The sequence below is a fragment of the Typopeltis vanoorti genome, chromosome 14 (genome assembly GCF_054136105.1).
Source record: "Typopeltis vanoorti isolate ZY-2024b chromosome 14, IOZ_Tvanoo_1.0, whole genome shotgun sequence".
Classification (NCBI taxonomy): Eukaryota; Metazoa; Arthropoda; class Arachnida; order Uropygi; family Thelyphonidae; genus Typopeltis; species Typopeltis vanoorti.
In genome coordinates, this window is record NC_143562.1 from 72488026 (window position 1) to 72506474 (window position 18449).

The 18449-nt window shown below is 35.4% G+C and overlaps 1 protein-coding gene across 2 annotated transcripts; it reads right to left on the reverse strand.

The window, feature by feature from the left end:
* Positions 1-3806: 3806 nt before the first annotated feature.
* On the reverse strand, positions 3807-15984 carry LOC150099652 (uncharacterized). 2 transcript variants are annotated; one of them, XM_090404000.1, is made up of 6 exons: positions 15761-15984; positions 8141-8196; positions 7885-7989; positions 4995-5027; positions 4754-4795; positions 3807-4065 (listed from the first exon to the last, which is right to left on the reverse strand). In XM_090404000.1, the coding sequence occupies exons 1-6, from the start codon at positions 15843-15845 to the stop codon at positions 3997-3999; spliced, it is 390 nt and encodes a 129-aa protein (XP_090260126.1). In that variant the 5' UTR covers positions 15846-15984; the 3' UTR covers positions 3807-3996. The 2 variants fall into 2 exon arrangements, with proteins under 2 accessions (XP_090260126.1, XP_090260127.1); XM_090404001.1 differs by lacking the exon at positions 15761-15984 and adding an exon at positions 12673-12803.
* Between the last annotated feature and the right edge of the window lie 2465 nt (positions 15985-18449).

Here is an 18449-nt window from a genome sequence, read left to right on the forward strand (position 1 = left end):
AATTTAAGACTGACTTCAAGCGACCAAGAGCAGAGGATTCAAGCACCATTTCCACTGAGCTACACAGGCCTTATTTAATAAATCAAAAACAATTACAAAATCCTAATTGCTGTATAATAACTGTCTTCAGAATATTTTGATCGTAAATATTTTTTCGGTATTTGTGTACAAAAAAAAAAAAAATGGACAAAATGGAAACACTGAGCTATCCGGTCGCGTTAACGTTAGTTGCATGCAACTTCTACGGTGCACCAAACACAGATGCAGTTGATATGCAAATACACTCCCAACGTTCCTAGGGACGTCTATATAAAGTCAAATGGAGGTTTTTCGCCGTTTATTTCATACTAGAATGAAATTCAGAGAGGACCTCAGTGACTTTGAAACGGGCGTGATTGTTGGAGCCAGCCTGGTAGGTGCATCTGTGACCAGAAAAGCTGAAATTGCAGATTAGTCAAGGAACAGTCTCCAGGGTTATGTCGGCATGCCAGTCGACAAGACAAACATCATTACGAAAAGCAATGTTGGAGAAAAGCGTTTACTGCAAGAGAGGGTCGTTTGAGCAATAGTGCGCCGTACCACGAAAAATAGCGGGCTACTGCGCAATTGGGTGAAAAATAAACCTATTTCAACAAAAATTCGGCTCCAGGAACTACACATTGCTGGGTATCAAAGTCAGGCTGACTTACCCAAGTCTTTGATCACTCCCGTCAACGCGTCGAATGGTGCAAAGATCACAGACAGTGGACTACACAGCAGTGATATGGCCAGATGAATCCGCGTTCACACTTTTTGTTGCAAACGGACGAATACGAGTGTGGCATCAGCCGAAGGACGCTTACCAGCCAGAATGCTTGCTTCCAACAGTGAAAGATTTTGGTGGTTGTGTAATAGTCTGGGGGACGCATTCTCATGGGCACGGTTTAGGTCCCTCCCTTGTTCTATTTGAAAGCAAAGTGGATGCTGCACGATTTCTTTCAATCATAAATGATCATCTTCGTCCCATGTTAACACACGTTTTTCATACGCAGTCAGCCATTTCAACAGGATAATGCTGGCATTCATCGAGCAAATGTGGTCACCCCGTGGTTTGCGGAACATGACGGTGAGGTGTCCTGTCTGTATTGGCCATCCCAATCGCCAGATTTAAATCCTATGGGACATTTTGGAGCAAGCTCTCAGGCAACGTTTCCCACCTCCAAACAACAAAAGCGAAATCATCCAAGTTTCCATTGGCGTAAAATTTCTCTTGTTGAGTTTCAAGCACTGACAATCCCTCACTCGAAAAATAGTCTGTACTAGGCGCGTACAGCAGATCAACGCCATATTAATCGAAACGTGTCGCTGTTTCCATTTTTTGTCCATTACTTATAAATCGCTTAAGTCAATTCAACTGACTACTTATTGGCAATCAGTAGAGTTTTTTCTAGAACTAATTAAATAAACTTTTTGCGTAATAATTACACCTGAAAAAAATGCATGGTTTGTTTTCTGTTTTGAAATGCGTGTCAGATAATAATATCTAGGAATACGGCGATGATGTTTTATTTTCTTCATTAAATGAATTTTTACATACATTCCTACTCTAGTTTTCTACACTTGTTAATTACACTTTATCGTCTGTTTGAAATCATAAAATAGAGGGCGTTCTTAACATTTGGTATTTCATGTTTTGAAATATTAATGTCAGTTGGACGAAAGACGTAATTCCACCAAAATGATAATGATGTGTTAGGAAATATTTACAGTCACGATGTCACCACTTTAGGCGCCCTTCGACGTCATGAGACCAAAGTTGATTTTTTATAACTATCATTAATCCAAAGCTTTCCGTTAGAACAGGTTTCGTAGATTTTGAAAGGCTGGTCGTTGAAGTCCTTCTCTAATCATGACAAGTTTCCTTGCACAATATTTATATTTCATTATTCTCTTATAAATCAGTAGACATTACATTATGGAATTGTGGGAAATGCTTTAGAATAATGGTTAGCTAACTCCATGAGAAGAATATCTAATGTAAGTTGACGATGTGCGCCGACAAGTTAGAGACGGGGGGGGGTACGAATATAGGTTATCCAACGAAACGATATGATGCAATCATTCTTTCAGCTGCTCCCATACAGATTCCTACGCCATTATTCAGGTATTCACCTACGCCGTTACTTAATGAGATTCTCTTGATGGGTATGAACCTAATCTTAATATTCATGAGTCATCTTGATGCCATATAACAAATGATGCAATACTTTTTTTTTCTTATTTAAGTTTCCAATTAAAAATTCATTCTCCAAAGAACAGTTAGCATTCAGAGAAATGCATTTAATTAATTCTATAAAATATTAATTACCTGATAGAAGGAGTTCATGCTTTGTTAGAAACTAGGTTTCTTGAGATTTTGATAAAATTCAAATTCTGTAATCCTACAGAATTCATGCATGGTTATTATAGGAAACTCTCCGCAGGCATTCATATGCATAGACTTTGGTTTGGTTTAATTCTGACCGGAATACGGCTGAAAGAACTAAAGCTGATGCAATGCTTGTTAACTGCGTATGATCCCCGACCAATTTACGAGTTTTGAGATTGATAAAAGGAAACTGAGTTTCCAGGAGGGCAAAAATCCTTGCGACTAAGTTGAAATTCCTGTATGAAAGTTCTTCGCATACCAGACGAGTTTGGTTCCTTCCCATTGATGACAAATCCTTCTTATTAGTGTATTATGGACACGCTGTGTGTGTTTCGATTAATTGTTGCCAGATGTATCCACACGTTAATCCAATGAGATCAATCAAGTGTAAAAAAAAAAAAAAAAATGTTCTGCCTCCCTCTGACTCGAGTATTTTCTCCAACCATTAAGAGTTACGATATCATTGGCTGCATACCACCCTCTCAGAAGATTCTAACTTCCAAAATCATGGTCCATGAGTCACTTCTCGTCTTACTTTCCTAATACTCAGTAGAAAATTCCACTAGAATGAATAAAATAATGATAATAAAGAGGATTAAGATAGCAGAACAGCGATTGGTGTTCTTTAAATAAAGAAAAGTAAAATGATGAACACATCTCATTAGTTCGAGAATTTAATATTTAAAAATTATTTGGGACCAAGAGGCTATTCCAGAAATGTCGACAAAAAGAATTGATGTGCGCGGTGCTTGAGATTGATTGGATTAATCCCTGATGATTCTTCTTTCGTTACATGTTTTGTGATAAGTGCTGCCATCTAGAAGTCATTACAAGAAACAGAAAAATATTTAAAATTCGCATAAAAGTGCTCAATTGATATTTATCCATAAAGAACAGACACATAATTATGTCTGTGTGGAAATCATGTGGTGATTACTACATAACCAAACTTTCTACTTCAAGGGTGAGAGAAGGGAAGGATAAGATTAACGGATCCAATGAAAGCACTGGAATTCATAAGCGGAAGAGATGGGGGTGGCGGATTAAGGCTTCCCTATGAGAAGACAAAAAAAAGCAGTGATGCTACCTAAAAAGCATTATCCTGTTATATATATTTGGAAGTATTTGTTATGACTATAAAAAAGGCGTGTACTGTTCATTCTTTTAAAGAATAATAGTTTATTATACTCTAATTTCTATTTTTTGTTCCATATATATAGTTCCATATATATATATATATATGGAACAATATATATATATATATATATATATATATATATAATAAATAATAAATAAATAAATATATATCCTTAGAACTGTACCTGTATTATATAAGGAAAATGAAACTGGATTGAAATGTTTATAATACAGAAATTCAAAAGAATGAACAATAAAAATATACCATTCTAAAAATAAAAGCGTTTTATTTTCTTTCAAAACTGAGTGTTCACTTTCATGTAGTACTTTTAAATTTCAAGAAAGTTAACGTAATTGTTATAAAAAAAAATAATAACGAAATCACTCAAGACTCTGATCATAAAGTGCAGTCTATGATACAAATAGCTTTTAACTCTTCCATAACTATTGAGCTAAAGAGAGGATAGCAGTTCCAATGCGGACCTTTCCAATTCTTCTGTGGCAATATCATCTGAACATTTCTGCAAGACAAGAAAAAAAAATTATTTATACTACGTCAGAATATTCTTATGATCATATGAATGAAGCAGTGTTAAAGAAAATCATAAATGGAATATTATGCATTCATTTTATATTCTGCTGATCAAGCCTAAGCAATATTGTAATTCGTGTGTGGTTCAGAGATTCACGTTAAATTTCCCATAATCAACATAAAATGGAAACCGATATTCATTGTTTCTATCATAATAAATTAACAATCAATGACATAGTGTTAAAATGCTAACATTATTAAGAATATCTGTTCAATAATAAAGTCGCTAACAAGTTTTGATTTCCTTTCACTGCTTAATCCGCTTAAAAAGAGTTTCTTGAAATTTTCATTGACAAAAAGTTCTTCGAATTCTGCTACACTTGATCCTCTTCAGTCATATTTTCTTTCGCGTTCATGCTTTGTTAAATTTGTTAAATTTTCACGTTAAGAATCAGTTTTTTAAAAAACAGCTGAATCATAACTAATCAATTTCATATCATATCATTATAATCATCACAGCGAGAAAGAGGGCGTAGCTAACTCACCCTAACCATATACTGTCATCCACAAGCGTTATCCGAAAGAACGGTGACACTTTCTCTTTTTTTTTTCTTTTTATGAAAGATAAAAAAATAAAATAAAAATGAACTCAAATAAAAGCTAATAAATAAACTCACCTGAACAGCCGTTTGTTGGTACACCATCTTCTCTTCGGGAGTCTGAAAAAAAGAGAGAAATATAACTGAAATGGGTGTAATTTTATGTATTTTAATATATTTATTACTTTAACTTCTTCCTTTTATTATCAGCTTATGTTTGATCTAAAATCTTTTAAAAGATAACTTTGTAACTATTAAATTACAAAATGAAACAACATATTTTCAGCATTTAATTGCAAACATTTCTTGGAATACTTACGCCCTCTAGCTTTTCGTGCGTACAAAAAACGATCTGAAAATATAACATAAATATACATTTATGAATTATGCATAGGTAAAAGTTTTTATATTTGAAAGAAACCAATAAATGAGCTGTAATTAATTTTACTAAGCTTTATTGTATACTTTAAATGTATTTATTTTATTTCAGTTTTGATTTAATATAACTCATAATTTAGCCTACAGTTAACACTGTTAATTACCTTGTAAATGCTACCATTGAAATGTTTGATTTTTAGCGGAATATCGCTGTTTATTGTGAATAAAATTAATTGTTACATTAAATTAAGTTATTTTATTTGTTAAAATGAAGTTTATTACTAATGTCTCAACATTAGATTCGATTATAGTGTCAGAGGAGATTTTAGTTAAAGGCGTGACTATTCTACCTCCAGCAAGTGACAGCAACATGCGGTACTCACTTGCGAAGCGACTAAGTTTATGAATATACCATTCAGCAAAGGTTACATGCTGAACTAAAGCAGGAAATTATGCCCAGAAGTATGCTGGATTCTGTGCCATGGTACCAGTTGTTGGATGGGAAGGAGATCAACGATGCAGTGTTTAAAACATACTTAAATGATACGATATGTGTCCCCTAATGTTCGAAAAACAAGACTAGGAGTGCAATGGATGTGTAAGCTTATCAAGAATGAAAGGATGATGTGGAAGGAATACCGTTTGCATAAGGATGATGTCCGTTATAAAATTTATAAGCAGCAGGCCAGAAGAGTACAACTGTTGTACGGAAAGCTATGTCGCATACACCATGCAAGAAAGTTTGGTGTATGCAACATTGCACTCCCTACTACCTCTTCACTTAATGAAGGACTCATGTGTTTGAGGAGGAAGTATTAGAGCTGTTGCAAAACTTGAATAAGAATTCAGCAATAGAGAATGATGGGGTATCAGCACGGATGTTAAGAGAGTGTTCATCTGAAATGGTTATTCCTTTGACTAAGCTATATAACTGGAGTCTCAGAACAGGGAAGATTCCCCAGGAGCGGAAAGAATGTGTGCTACTTCCACTGCACTACTGTGGTACAAAGACCAATGTATTCAATGAAAGGAAAGGGGTTGACAGAGAATCTCTGCTTTACAATGAACAGTATGGATTTACAAAGGGAAGATTATGTTTTAGCAACTTGCTCATATTCCATAATAAGTTATAATTAAGTTAGATAAGGGGTAACGGATACACCATTCAGCTTAATCCTTTAGTCATTAAATTTTTCCCTTTAAATAGAAATGTATGTGGTAATGATTATTTTTATCTACTTAAATTATGTTAGAAGATTAATTTATTCTCTAATTTGTAAATTATAGAATATGAGATTGGATTATAAAATATTAGCGTGGATAAGAAGATAGATGACTGGCAGATATCATAAAGTGGAATATGGAGAATGTGAGTCTGCAAGATGTAAGTTAACCAATGGTGTGTCACAAGGATTACTTCTTGGTCCATTGTTATTCAATCTGTACATTGATCACATTGAAATGGATTTGACAGGCGACATACAGCTATTTACTGACGCTGCAAATATAGGCAACTTAATCAGGAACGCGGCTGATATGCGGTCTTGCAGAATGATTTGAATAGGCTGGAATTGTTAGCATGTTAAAATGGCTGACTGTTCAATGTTAGTAAATGTAAAGTCATACACTTTGGTGTGATTAGATGTCCAATATCATATTATATTGGGTGGATGGAAATTATGCTAGAAGAAACTTATCAGGCTACGAATCTTGGAGTTTTAGTAGATAGAAAGCGGAAATTCAAGGGCCATATAGCAAAGATTGCAAATTCAACTTAGAGGGTAATTACAATGTTGAAATGAACGTTGACATGTAACGATAAGGAAATCACTTTGCTTCTGATACGCATTCACTTGGACCACTGTGTGCAGGTCTGGTCTTTTGGTTTCCGTGATGATGCAAATACAGTGGAGAGAGTGCAAAGGAGTGGTTAAAGATGATATGAGGATGGAATATTGGTTATGAAGAAAGATATGAAATTTTGTAGACTGCAGACACTAGCAAACAGGAGAAAGTTCGAAATGGTTATACAGGATACCAATTGATGGAATTTTTCATTTTATGGAGTGTGGGGAAAAGGAAAAGTGGCCATGGAAGTTGAGAATGCATTCCGCTAAGAAGGGATGAGAGCTAGATTTTTCTCTCATAGGTAGGTGAGCGATTGGAATGGATTGCCATTGGATGTTGTGATTGCAAGTCGTCTGAATGAATTGAAGCATATGCATGACAACTGGTTCGTGTAGCATGTGGCCGCCCAATGAGTCTCTGACTCCCTATAGGTCTCTATTAATAATAATAGTAATAATAATAATAATAATTAAGCTGGATGTAGTTTGTCCGCGCTGTTAGCCTAGTGGTTGTGCGCTTCGCAACCATATGCCTGGGGAAAAAGTGTCCTAGGTTCGATTCACGTCGAAGACGTGAGGAGCTGAAGGATCTTCCTCAGCCATAGCCAAGTTAGCCAGTCTTGGGCTGGGACAGTAAGGTTTTTCTCCAGTTTATCCTGGGGTTTTTCTTCCCGCAAAGCAGGCAAGCCGGCCTTGAGAACCCAACACCATAGGACATAGGATACACCGGGGCGTATGGCTAACCACCTTTTCCTGTGAACGGTTTGTGGTCCGATGATTAATAAACCCTCGACACGGCAAGGTAAAAGAGGGTAAATGGAAGATGAGATGAGATGTAGTTTATATAATAATCAAGACGGAATCATTTTTTGACAACTTAAGACTACTCTCAACATTTTACTGAGTTTCTAATTTTTGGGACAATACCTAGCGTTGATTACAAAAATATTAGATAGTCTAAGCGAGAAATGGATTGGCACATACCCAGAAAGACAGAGTGTAATTGTCACACATCTCATGAACGAAATCTTGAAAAGTATCATTGGCAAAAAAGTTTTCTTTAATACATTCTCGAGCTTTGGTTTTTACCTGAAAAACATAATAATGTTGATGAAATTAGATATGCATAAATACATTTAAGTTGGTTTAGCAATAATCAATATTTCAACCTACAGTTGAAAAAATATGTAACATAGACAAATCATCAGTAGGTGTAGTCATATAGAAATAAGTCACTTACAGGTTCAGTAAGTAAATCCAGACAGCCAGCGGTTCTTGCTTGTGACTCTTCTGAGGCTGAAACAAATAACATAAATATAAATTTGTATGATGGCACTCAAAGGTGGTTGGCTATTCTAATGGCCGCTTTGCTTGATTTAAAATAGAAAAAAAAAAAGTTTTGTGGTCAATGTAAATGGTGAAATTTTACTTGCTTAGCAGTTTCCCATTTGTCATCCCTAATTTATGGTTATTTCTGGGTATAGAGGTAGACGAAATGAATGAAAAAAAACGAAGATGGGTACGTTCTCTGTGTTTGAGTTGGACTGAAAAATAATGTTAGGCGCTTCTGCCCTTGTTTTAACGGTCGTAACAGAAAGTGGAGGATTGTGGTTACCTGTTCAGTAGAACAGTGAGCAGAGAAGTACTTGTTAAAAATACACGGGACTGAAATAATTCGTTTGTGAGATAGTTTATTAAGGGAATCAGCCAAGAAAGAATCTATCATTTCAGTAGGATTGAGAATTTATAGGGATGTTTGACTATACAATCCCAGGCTTTCAAACAGTATTCGAAGGATGGATATATTCGGGATTTGCTATTTCTCTTCCGTTCGTGATACCTAGTATCTTGAGCCGAAAAGAATACCTAATCTTTCAAATGCTGAGGAAGGTATTGATGTGATGTGTTAATGCCAAGATAGACCTGAGGTAAATGTTAGTCCGAGGAACGAGATCTAGTACTTTCTGATGATTTTTGTATTGCTGAAATTAAAGGGAGGTGAAATGAAATCACTTTTGGCGAGAAAAAGGCATGCTTGCTTTTGGTAGAATTGAGAGGTAGAGAGAACAGCATTTAATACACTAGTTTTGGACGATCACTTGAGCCCCTCTAGTTCAGTCAGTTTCGACGATAGTCTTTTCTTGTGCAAGCTTTTCAAGTGAAGATGAGGTTACTAAGTCTCACAATGAAGTCACTGCGATTTTCTTCAATTTTTCATCGCTCAAAACAGGCAAACCGACATGAAGAACAGATGCTATTTACAGGCAGAATGCACTGCCTCAGTTGCTTCTACCGTAAATCCAAAACAGTCAAACAGACGACCTCAACTTGGAAAGTCTAAGCAATGCATCTGAAGCAATGTCATCAACAAAGCTGAGGACCTGATTAGTGGTGATTAAGAGTAATTCGTCGAATTAATAGAGATCGGTCGGTGATTAGACGACGACTTTTGTCTTCCTTTTTTTGGAATAGGTCTAATATATAAATGGTCTCTTCCACACATTAAAATAAACTCCAGCTGTGAATAAAAGATTATCAAGAGGATACAAGATAGATGTTCTGGAGTACAAATCTGAGTATAATTGCAGAAATGCCAATCGGACTGGAAGACTTTTATTATCTAATTCATCAATATTTTTCTGATGTTTTTCTGCAGAAAAAACTTCAAGAGGCATATGGTTCTTTATTTCTGGTATGGTAGCAAGCGATTTGCCTTCATCATCTCTACAAGAGTTAGAGGAGAATAATGCCATGACGTTACCTTTATCTTTTGATGCTGTAACAGGTGCCATTTCGATTAGAGAATGGTTTAAGCATTGGTGAGAAAAGTGGCGTCCGATAATCCTTTGAAGGAAGCAGAAGACACGACTTTCATTTTGATAAGTGAATTTTCTGCTACTTGCACTTACGCTTGTATTTGGATTTGTTGATGGTTGTTCTAAATTTATTGTCTTCTTCAACAAAGGCTGAGTATGAAGCTTGAATGAAATGGGGAACAAAGGTCTTCATGCCGGTAAGCAATTGCTTGGATCAGAAGCAGTAGTCTGACCATGGAAAGAAAGAGTAGACGTTCCAATAAGTATCTTACTTGATATTTTTATAGTGTCGAAGGACACACATTAAGAGTAGTCGAAGATAGTACGTTCTGTGTGAGTAGAAATTGCACAGGATTATGATCTGAGTTACCAAGACAGAGGTCATCTGTTCGGTATTCGGCTTGATCCATGTAAGATTTGTGTTAGGTCATTGCTTATATAGAAATCATTGCTGATAGCATGCCGTCCATCATGCTCAGTGGCGTTAGAAAGGGCAAGTGAATTGTGGACATGAAGGTTACCTAAGAAGATTATTACTTCACTGTTTGAATGGATGGATTGCAGAAAGTCAAACTTCGTATATATATGAAGGTTACGAAGTCAGAATTTTTTGGGAATTTAAAGAACAGTAAATACTGCAGATGAATTTACTAAATGGGGAAAAGAAATCTTATGCCAAAACAGATCAGAAGCAGGTAACACATCGAGAAGGTGAGGTTTGAAACTGGCAGGTAGAGACTGCATGTTGAAAATCGTCTTCCATTAGTAGTCTAAATAAATAAATAAACAGCAAGTAGAATGTCAAAATATGTTTTTCTTATTTCGAGAAGGTATAATTTCTTACTTCAAGACCACCTGATTATGCCACTGAAACACAATTTACTTTTACCACATTTGCTTTGCTTTTTATCAAATAAGCAAAGCAAATCGTTAATAATAATAAGAATCAGTGGTGCTTGTGGGCTCATGAGTCCCGCAACCTCCTCGGGTTCGCTTTCATAACCATAATTTTAAGATAAAGCGATTATCCTCGTTTAAATAGATACCCTTATGTATAAATTGCTTGTGTTCTCCTGGTCAGTTTGTCTGATTACGAGTTGAAAAAACCTGTTCCACTTCCCTATGAGATATGTGTACTCACCTTCAGTTGAAAAGTCCATATAACGGTTCTTTATCTCCTTGATGGGATTCGAATCTCAGTCTTCCCAACCAAAGGGCTTCATTGAAACTGCTAATCTATGGAGACTCGTTAATAATTATAGCATTCATAAAAAAAAAGAAATAAAAAAGTGGGGTGAAGACCAGTAGCAACATTTCTGTTTCTATCAGTCTTCGATGAGTTTTGACTGCAAGAGATTTGTAAAAATAATTATAAAAAATATATATAATTATAATAATATTAGTTGCTGGCTTGGTCGAATTGGTAGCGTACTCTCTGTAACTACCAGACAGTGATACTGAAGTTTTGAGAATGTCTTTAGGTAACAAATTATATTTATTTTCAAAATCTAGCATCATCACAGTGCTTGTTGGAGACCTAAAGTGACTTTGTTCTCTAGAGCAGCATTTCCCAAACTATGTTCCGGAAAATGAATAAGTGTTCCGTGAAAAATTATAAAAATTAATATGAGCCTGGAATGGTTTGAAATGCTGCGAAAACTGCAAACATCTTTGAAAATCAAGCGTTCCTCACTTTGCGTGTGGATTGTGCTATTAAGGCCAGTGGCGCTGGCCTTGACTCAGCCGCCCGCAGTTGTCGACATCTCCGAGTGCGACTGAAGTACGGAGGAATCTATTCTAGGAAACCTGAGGTCACAAGAAAGGTCAATGCGATGCGATGCGGCCCTTCACGCTTGTAGTGTGCGCTGTGGCATTTTTGCGATGCGATACAGACTGCTGCGGCGATAGTATGCGTAGCTTTACATTGAATATGAGACCGATGATACTCGACTCTGACCAAGGTGTTCCGTTAAAATTTCAGGATTTATGAAGTGTTCCGTAGGAAAAGTTTGTTTCTCAAACTTTTCCTACTGCTCTAGAAACAAAGAACAAGAACCACTTACTGTAGAGCAGTGGTTCTTAACCGGTGTTCTCCAGAACACTTGTGTTCAGCGAACAGGTTACAAGTGTTCCGTCTTGTAACACAGGTTACAAGTGTTCTTCCGCTGTATCATATGACAAGCTATCATATGACACAGTTCTGAGTGTAATTGGCTACTCTAATCCTAACAACTAAAGACTGCTATGCGCGTTAACTTCTAAACCAATAGAATATCGTTTATAAGTACTATTTTAATGCGTAAAAATTTAACAACATTGGAAGAAAAGATTCCAAGTTACTTTCCTTCCTTAAATACACACAGTTATGACTGGATACGAAATCCATTTGATGAAGAATAATTAGTTACCTTGTCAACGGATCGTACTCTAAAAATGAAATTCTCTGAAATTACTCTTAGGAAATTTTGGATTTTTGTCCAAGCCGAATACCCAGCTTTCTCCACAAGGCACTGAAAATTTTGTTCCAGTTTTTGAGATCATATTTCTGTGAGCTCGGTTTCTGAATAATAACTTATATAAAACCTAAAAACCGTGAAAGACTAACTAATATAGACAAATAAATTTCAGCAAACAGGTCACATATTAGACCTGTTTGCTGAAATCTGCAAAAGCCGACAAGGTCAAGTATCGCATTAAATTAAGTTCCATTTTTATAAGAGGCAACTCCATGTATATTTTTATTGTTAGTTTTGGGACCCTAATGCTTTTGGTGTTCCGTAATTTTTCTTATAATTAGAAGTGTTCCGTGTCTTCGAAAAGGTTAAGAACCACTGCTCTAGAGGATCGCAGATCATCGTGGTCCCGCCATCATCTTAAATTCAAGATACGTTTGTAGCATACGGAAAGAAAATTCACATTTAAAATAATAAATTAAATAATTCTTTTATTTTATTACATTTACAGTAGAGAACGAATATTTCGTGTTTTTCCCAATATTCTTCTTCTGGTAGACCTCTATTTTCTTCCATTTGATTTCGTGGGTGTAGAATATCACAGCAAGCAAGCAGCTGCGCACAAAACGGCACAGACGAGACCTGAGGAAAGAATAAGTGAATACTGTTTTGCATTCCTTAATGAAAAAGTATCCAAAAATTCAATTTATAATCTAATTAAACTACAGGGTTTTCCATTTACATTAGAACCACGGTTGTCGAATATAATTCGTTCCTAAGGAAACCAATATGTTTGAAAACTGAAACCATTTTTCCATAAGAATTAATGTAAAATGGATTAATTCGTACCCGAAACCCAGATTATTGGTTATTTAAACCTTTATAACAGTACTACTTCATGCATAACGTATACAAAACAAAGAAAATGCATAAAATGTTACTCAAAAAGAATAAACACAATAAATAGATAAAATATAGATGAAAATTGATCGCCTCTTTATTTTTGAGTATTGTGCAAATCGTTGATTTCGTCATCCCGAACTGCATAGCAAGATCCGAGACACGAACGCCATTTTCATGTTTGGATGTGATTTTTTTTTTCGCCTCTAGGATAGATATCACTATCCTTCGTCGGCCCCATGGTGGCTTATTTAATAATAATTAATAAAAATAACAAGAAAACACAAAAAAAATCAAGAAAAGGCACTGCAAATTCGAGCAGGTGTCGGCACTGAACGGAGGATGCGGAGTAACTGACGCTCTCCCGCCATACATCTCATCCCGCGGAGCAACTGGTTGCCGTTTTGCCTGTTCGGGAACCGAGATTCTGTTTGGAAACCGGGTTCGTTTTTTGTTTGGAAAATATGTTCGGGAACCGATTTGTTCGAGATGAGAGTCGTTCGACAACCGAGGTTCCCCTTTATTCTTATACGTGTATTAGCGATCAGTGAAGGAGTTGTGTGTTTATTTTGTATCTGGTCTGTCTCTTACAGTTCACGAAATCCTACCTCAACTTTGTACCTGGACTGGAAATTCGGAGAGTTCTTTAATACTCGAAAAAACGGAAACTGACCAAATACGCACATTGAAGTTATCATAAATACACTGGCCTCATAGATTTGGCGCTTCTGCAGTAATTTCCATGATATCATGATAATGTATTTCATGAAACAATACAGTTTGATGGAGGTTTATTGCAGACAATAGTAAATTCGTCTGAAAAAATAAAAATATTTGGCAATTTATGTAGAATTTGTACAACATGCAAGAATATGACCACAACAATATAACAGAACCTTTAACAATGCACTATGGATATCTTTTCTGCCATATTCAACTGTCCGAAAACTGTTTCTTTCCATTTGGTTTAAACAAATCTTGGTTTCAATCTTGCTTATGATTCAAGAAATATTTATAAGGTTTTTTTAAGTGAAAGTGAGTTGGCCAGTCTCATATCGACGGGATAGAATTTCTCATCTAGAAACTCGAATATTACCCCTGAAAAACAAACAAACAAACCGAATAGAGAACAATTAACAGGAATAATTAATGATCTCATAGCATAGCTATATTTGCTTCTGGGTGTTCCCAACATTCCATCATTTTGATTTAAGACTCTCTCTCTCTCTCTCAGTTGAAAAAAAATTATCAACAAACGAGATCAGAACAGATTAATGTGCTCATCATTCCAGTCACAGATAAGGAACCCCACTATAAAAAACAGTAACTACTAAAACATTGGATAATCCACAATGCCAGTGTTATTACACCTAGGATTAGTTAGACCTTGAGCTAGGGAAAAGGAATATGTAACCCAGCGTTCCCCCAATTTTTCCTATCACGGAACACTTCACAAATCGTGAAATTTTTAATGGAATACCTTGGTCAGAGTCGCAGCATTTAAAACCATTCCAGGCTCATATTAATATTAATTTTGATAATTTTTCACGGAACACTTATTCACTTTCCGCGGAACACTGTTGTTCCGCGGAATACAATTTGGGAAACCCTACCCTATACGATAGTCCTCAAATCTCTCATATTTCAACTTTTGTCATTATGATGATTAGCTTTGGAAGCGAGAACAGATGAAAAACCTTGTTCTAAACCTTTTTTTTTTTTATGTTCCGGGAGCACAACCCCCATACACTCTAGTCATCCTACGGTATATGGTATAATGTCCGTAGAGATTCCCCACGCCCTTTTTCAGTTGATTCTCAAGTGTGGCCTAACAGACTGACCATTTAGTATTGGGAAGCACAATACACGAGTAATGCGATCGGTGTCATTATACTTGCTGCAAATCCAATACGTAAAGAAATATTCTAGCCGTCGATTACATTTGAGAATTAATTTTGTTAAATAATTCCAGAATTTAGATTTCTATATTTTTCATTATGACTTAGCACACTGTCAATGAGTTGATCCTCTAACTGAGTAGGGACCCCTTTAATGCTAACAAATTCGTGGTTATCACTCAAGGTATTTAGGAGGGTATTTTTAAGTGAATCTTGTCCGTGAAAGGGGCAAGATTCGTTTATTCACTATAAGAGATTCACCATAAGCCTGTAATCGGAATATCTTACTTTAGAAACCAACCAAACATGGAACATTTTTCAAGCCACGTCAGTCTCCAATAAAAAAAGGATCTCACACCGAACGATGAAAATCATCCACCGCTTGAATGATATTCACAAACATTTGTGGATATCATTCAAGATAATGATATTCACAAACACTAATTCGACAAATGACAACAGTTAATTTTAATTGGTGTAATCTGAATTAATTTTAAAATATAATAAGACAAAGCATCTCACAATTAGAAGCATTTGTTTCTTTATATTCGCACGCCGACAAAATGCGATGAAAGTTTTCTGAGTCTTTTTCTGATTTCGTCTCTCCCTACTGCAAATATACAAAGCGGCTAGGGTAAACTAGCCAGAGAGTATTCTCATTTAAATATATTAATCCATATTTAAATATGAGGTGGAATACACACCAGATGACTCCGTGCTGAAAATATTAAAATATTCAGTAATTACACCACTTAATATAACTGTGACTGAGTAAGAGGTTTATTGAACTTACAGCACAATAAATCCAAAGGATGATTTCCAAGAACTATACATATAATTACACACATCAACACGCCAATAAAAATTTTTCCGCACATTTCGTTGCTTCAGTAGGTCAAACTAAACTAAAGGAAACAACAAAGAGTAGATTTCAATACTGAAACATGTTTTATTGTTGGTCACGAGATCGATCATGTGACACTGAAGTTACGCGATCATATGAAGGAAGCGAACATTCAAAAATTAATTATGAAACTGTATTGAAATCCCTACTTGTTTCCCATCTTTCTCTCTTAATTAAAAGAAATGGGGTTTTGCCTAACCGTATAACTACAATAAGTGAAGTTTAAGTAATTAACAAGAAAACCCTTTATGCTAAGTAGAATCAGACATAAGACATTAACTTCTGAGGAACACTTACAACGACCTTCATCGGAGGAAACAGGAAAACTCTAATCTTATCGCAAAACATGTGCAAGGTTAAGTTAATGATTTCCTGTCTGGAATAATCGTAGACGATAGACAACAAGCAATATACGAAAAAAAAATTTAAAAAAAGATAAAAAAAAAAACACTGGTCAGGGTTAACTTCCTAACCAGTCAGTTCAGTTTGCATGGAAATATTTTAAGAGATTATACAAGAACGTGGATATTTTTGCATATTCTGCAGCTGGTTGTGTATTAAACTCTGGATCCAATTCGTAGTCTATTTGCATACACCGTTTTTTGTTCTTAAATGCTTTGTCGCATAATGAAACCAACCATAAGCAATTTGGAAGAAAATGAATATACGTGAATTAATTGGATGTCTTGAACTCATTCAAAAGTTAAGCCTAGATGCTAGGCGTAGCTCATTCAGCATGTAGGCTTAACTAATTTAGAATATTTTAATCAGTCAATAATCCCAATTAGCATTGATATAACTGCTTACTTAACTGAACACAACGACCGGCACTATTATGACTGTGCCCATTTCAACAGCATTTTAATTCTGACCTCTGCTAACTAGAATTTATTTTCTAAAGTGACCAACATTATGCGTTTCGATGACGTAATCGTCATCGAATTTTTATGATGGAGTCTCATTTCGGAAACCTCTACCATTGTCACCACGTTTGTGCTACAATGAACATGCCTGAGTCAGAATTTTTTCGTAAATACTTATTTTCTCGAATTCATGATCAAGAATTCCATAATCTAATATGTCACGCAAATCGGACGTCTGTTACATAAAATAATAAAGGGATAAAAATAAAATATTAAATTCTGTCTGTCTCACAAAAATATACATTACATTCGCAAAAGTATTGGAATGCCCGAGAAATACAGAAAAATATCACAATTTTACTTAAAAAATAAAAATAAAATAACGTATACATCCATATTTAGCATGTATCACAATATTTAATATACTGAATAAACTTTCGAATTATCTCTGATAAAGTTCACGGAAAATTGGCCAACATTCTCCACGAAGAATTGCCGCAATCATAATTCCTTCTAAGGGAAGATTTTTCAGAGTTATTCCGCGATATGCCTGTTTTTGAAGAAGAAAATCTCTGTTCCCTCCATATGGGATGACATAACTTGCATACCGATGAAAACAAACAAAAAAAAAAAATCAGAAGTCAATAATATTAACAATTCGGGTAAAATTAAATTTTGATTCATTTGTGAAGTGTCTACTTTCGTGTATACATTTTAACAATGTTTTGAAGCCAGATCTTTTACATGATTTATAAAATATTACACCATTGTTAAAATGTCCACTTTTGTGTATACATTTTAACAATGTTTTGAAGCCAGCAATTTTCACATATTTATACAATATTACACTAAACGTCACGTAATTTTGCTACGTAATTCCAGCAAAAATAGATTGAGTTTCAGAAAGTATTATGAGTGCATTTAATGGCGCTCTACAACATATCAGAACTATTAAAGAAAATTCACTGAAACCAATCGCTCTCTATTTTCTTTCATTGAATCTGTGGCTGTGAATAACATCCGTGTTTGAAATGGCACAGCGCGCCCGCCCGCCAGCACGCGCACACACACACACACACACATAAACTCTGAAGTCAGAAACCAAACCTAATTAGTTAACTGCCATGCTGATAAAGAAAACTGAAATATCGTTCTCAGTTTAGGGAGGACTGTTTTTTTAGAAATGACTTGATATAAGGGGGACGGGAAAGTAATCAATTTTTTGAACTACATTTTTAATATAAATTTTATGAAAGAACAAATTAACATTATTCAATTATATAATCGCTATCGTTAATTATAACCTTATTCCAATGATCTATTTTTTTCAAAAAGTTTTCTTTGGAGGCAAAAAATGATATCAAACTCCTTTGGACATCATCTTGCAAGCGGAAGGTTTAATTTCTTATGCTGTGTTCTAAGTACCTGAATAAGTGATAGTCACTAAGGGCAATATCCGGAAAATATGGAGGATGTGGTAGAAGTTCTCATCCTAACTGCCTCATTTTTTCTTGAGTCATTCTTGCAGAATGTGGTTTTCCATTATCTTGCTGCAAAATTGCCCTTTTCGATTGACAAGTGCAGGACGTTTGATTAACAATGCTTGATGTAGTCGCTCTAATTGTTCACAGTAGATGGCTGCTGTGATAGTCTTACCTTGTTCCATGAGTTCGTAATGAATAATTCCATGAATATCCCACCAAACGCACAACAGA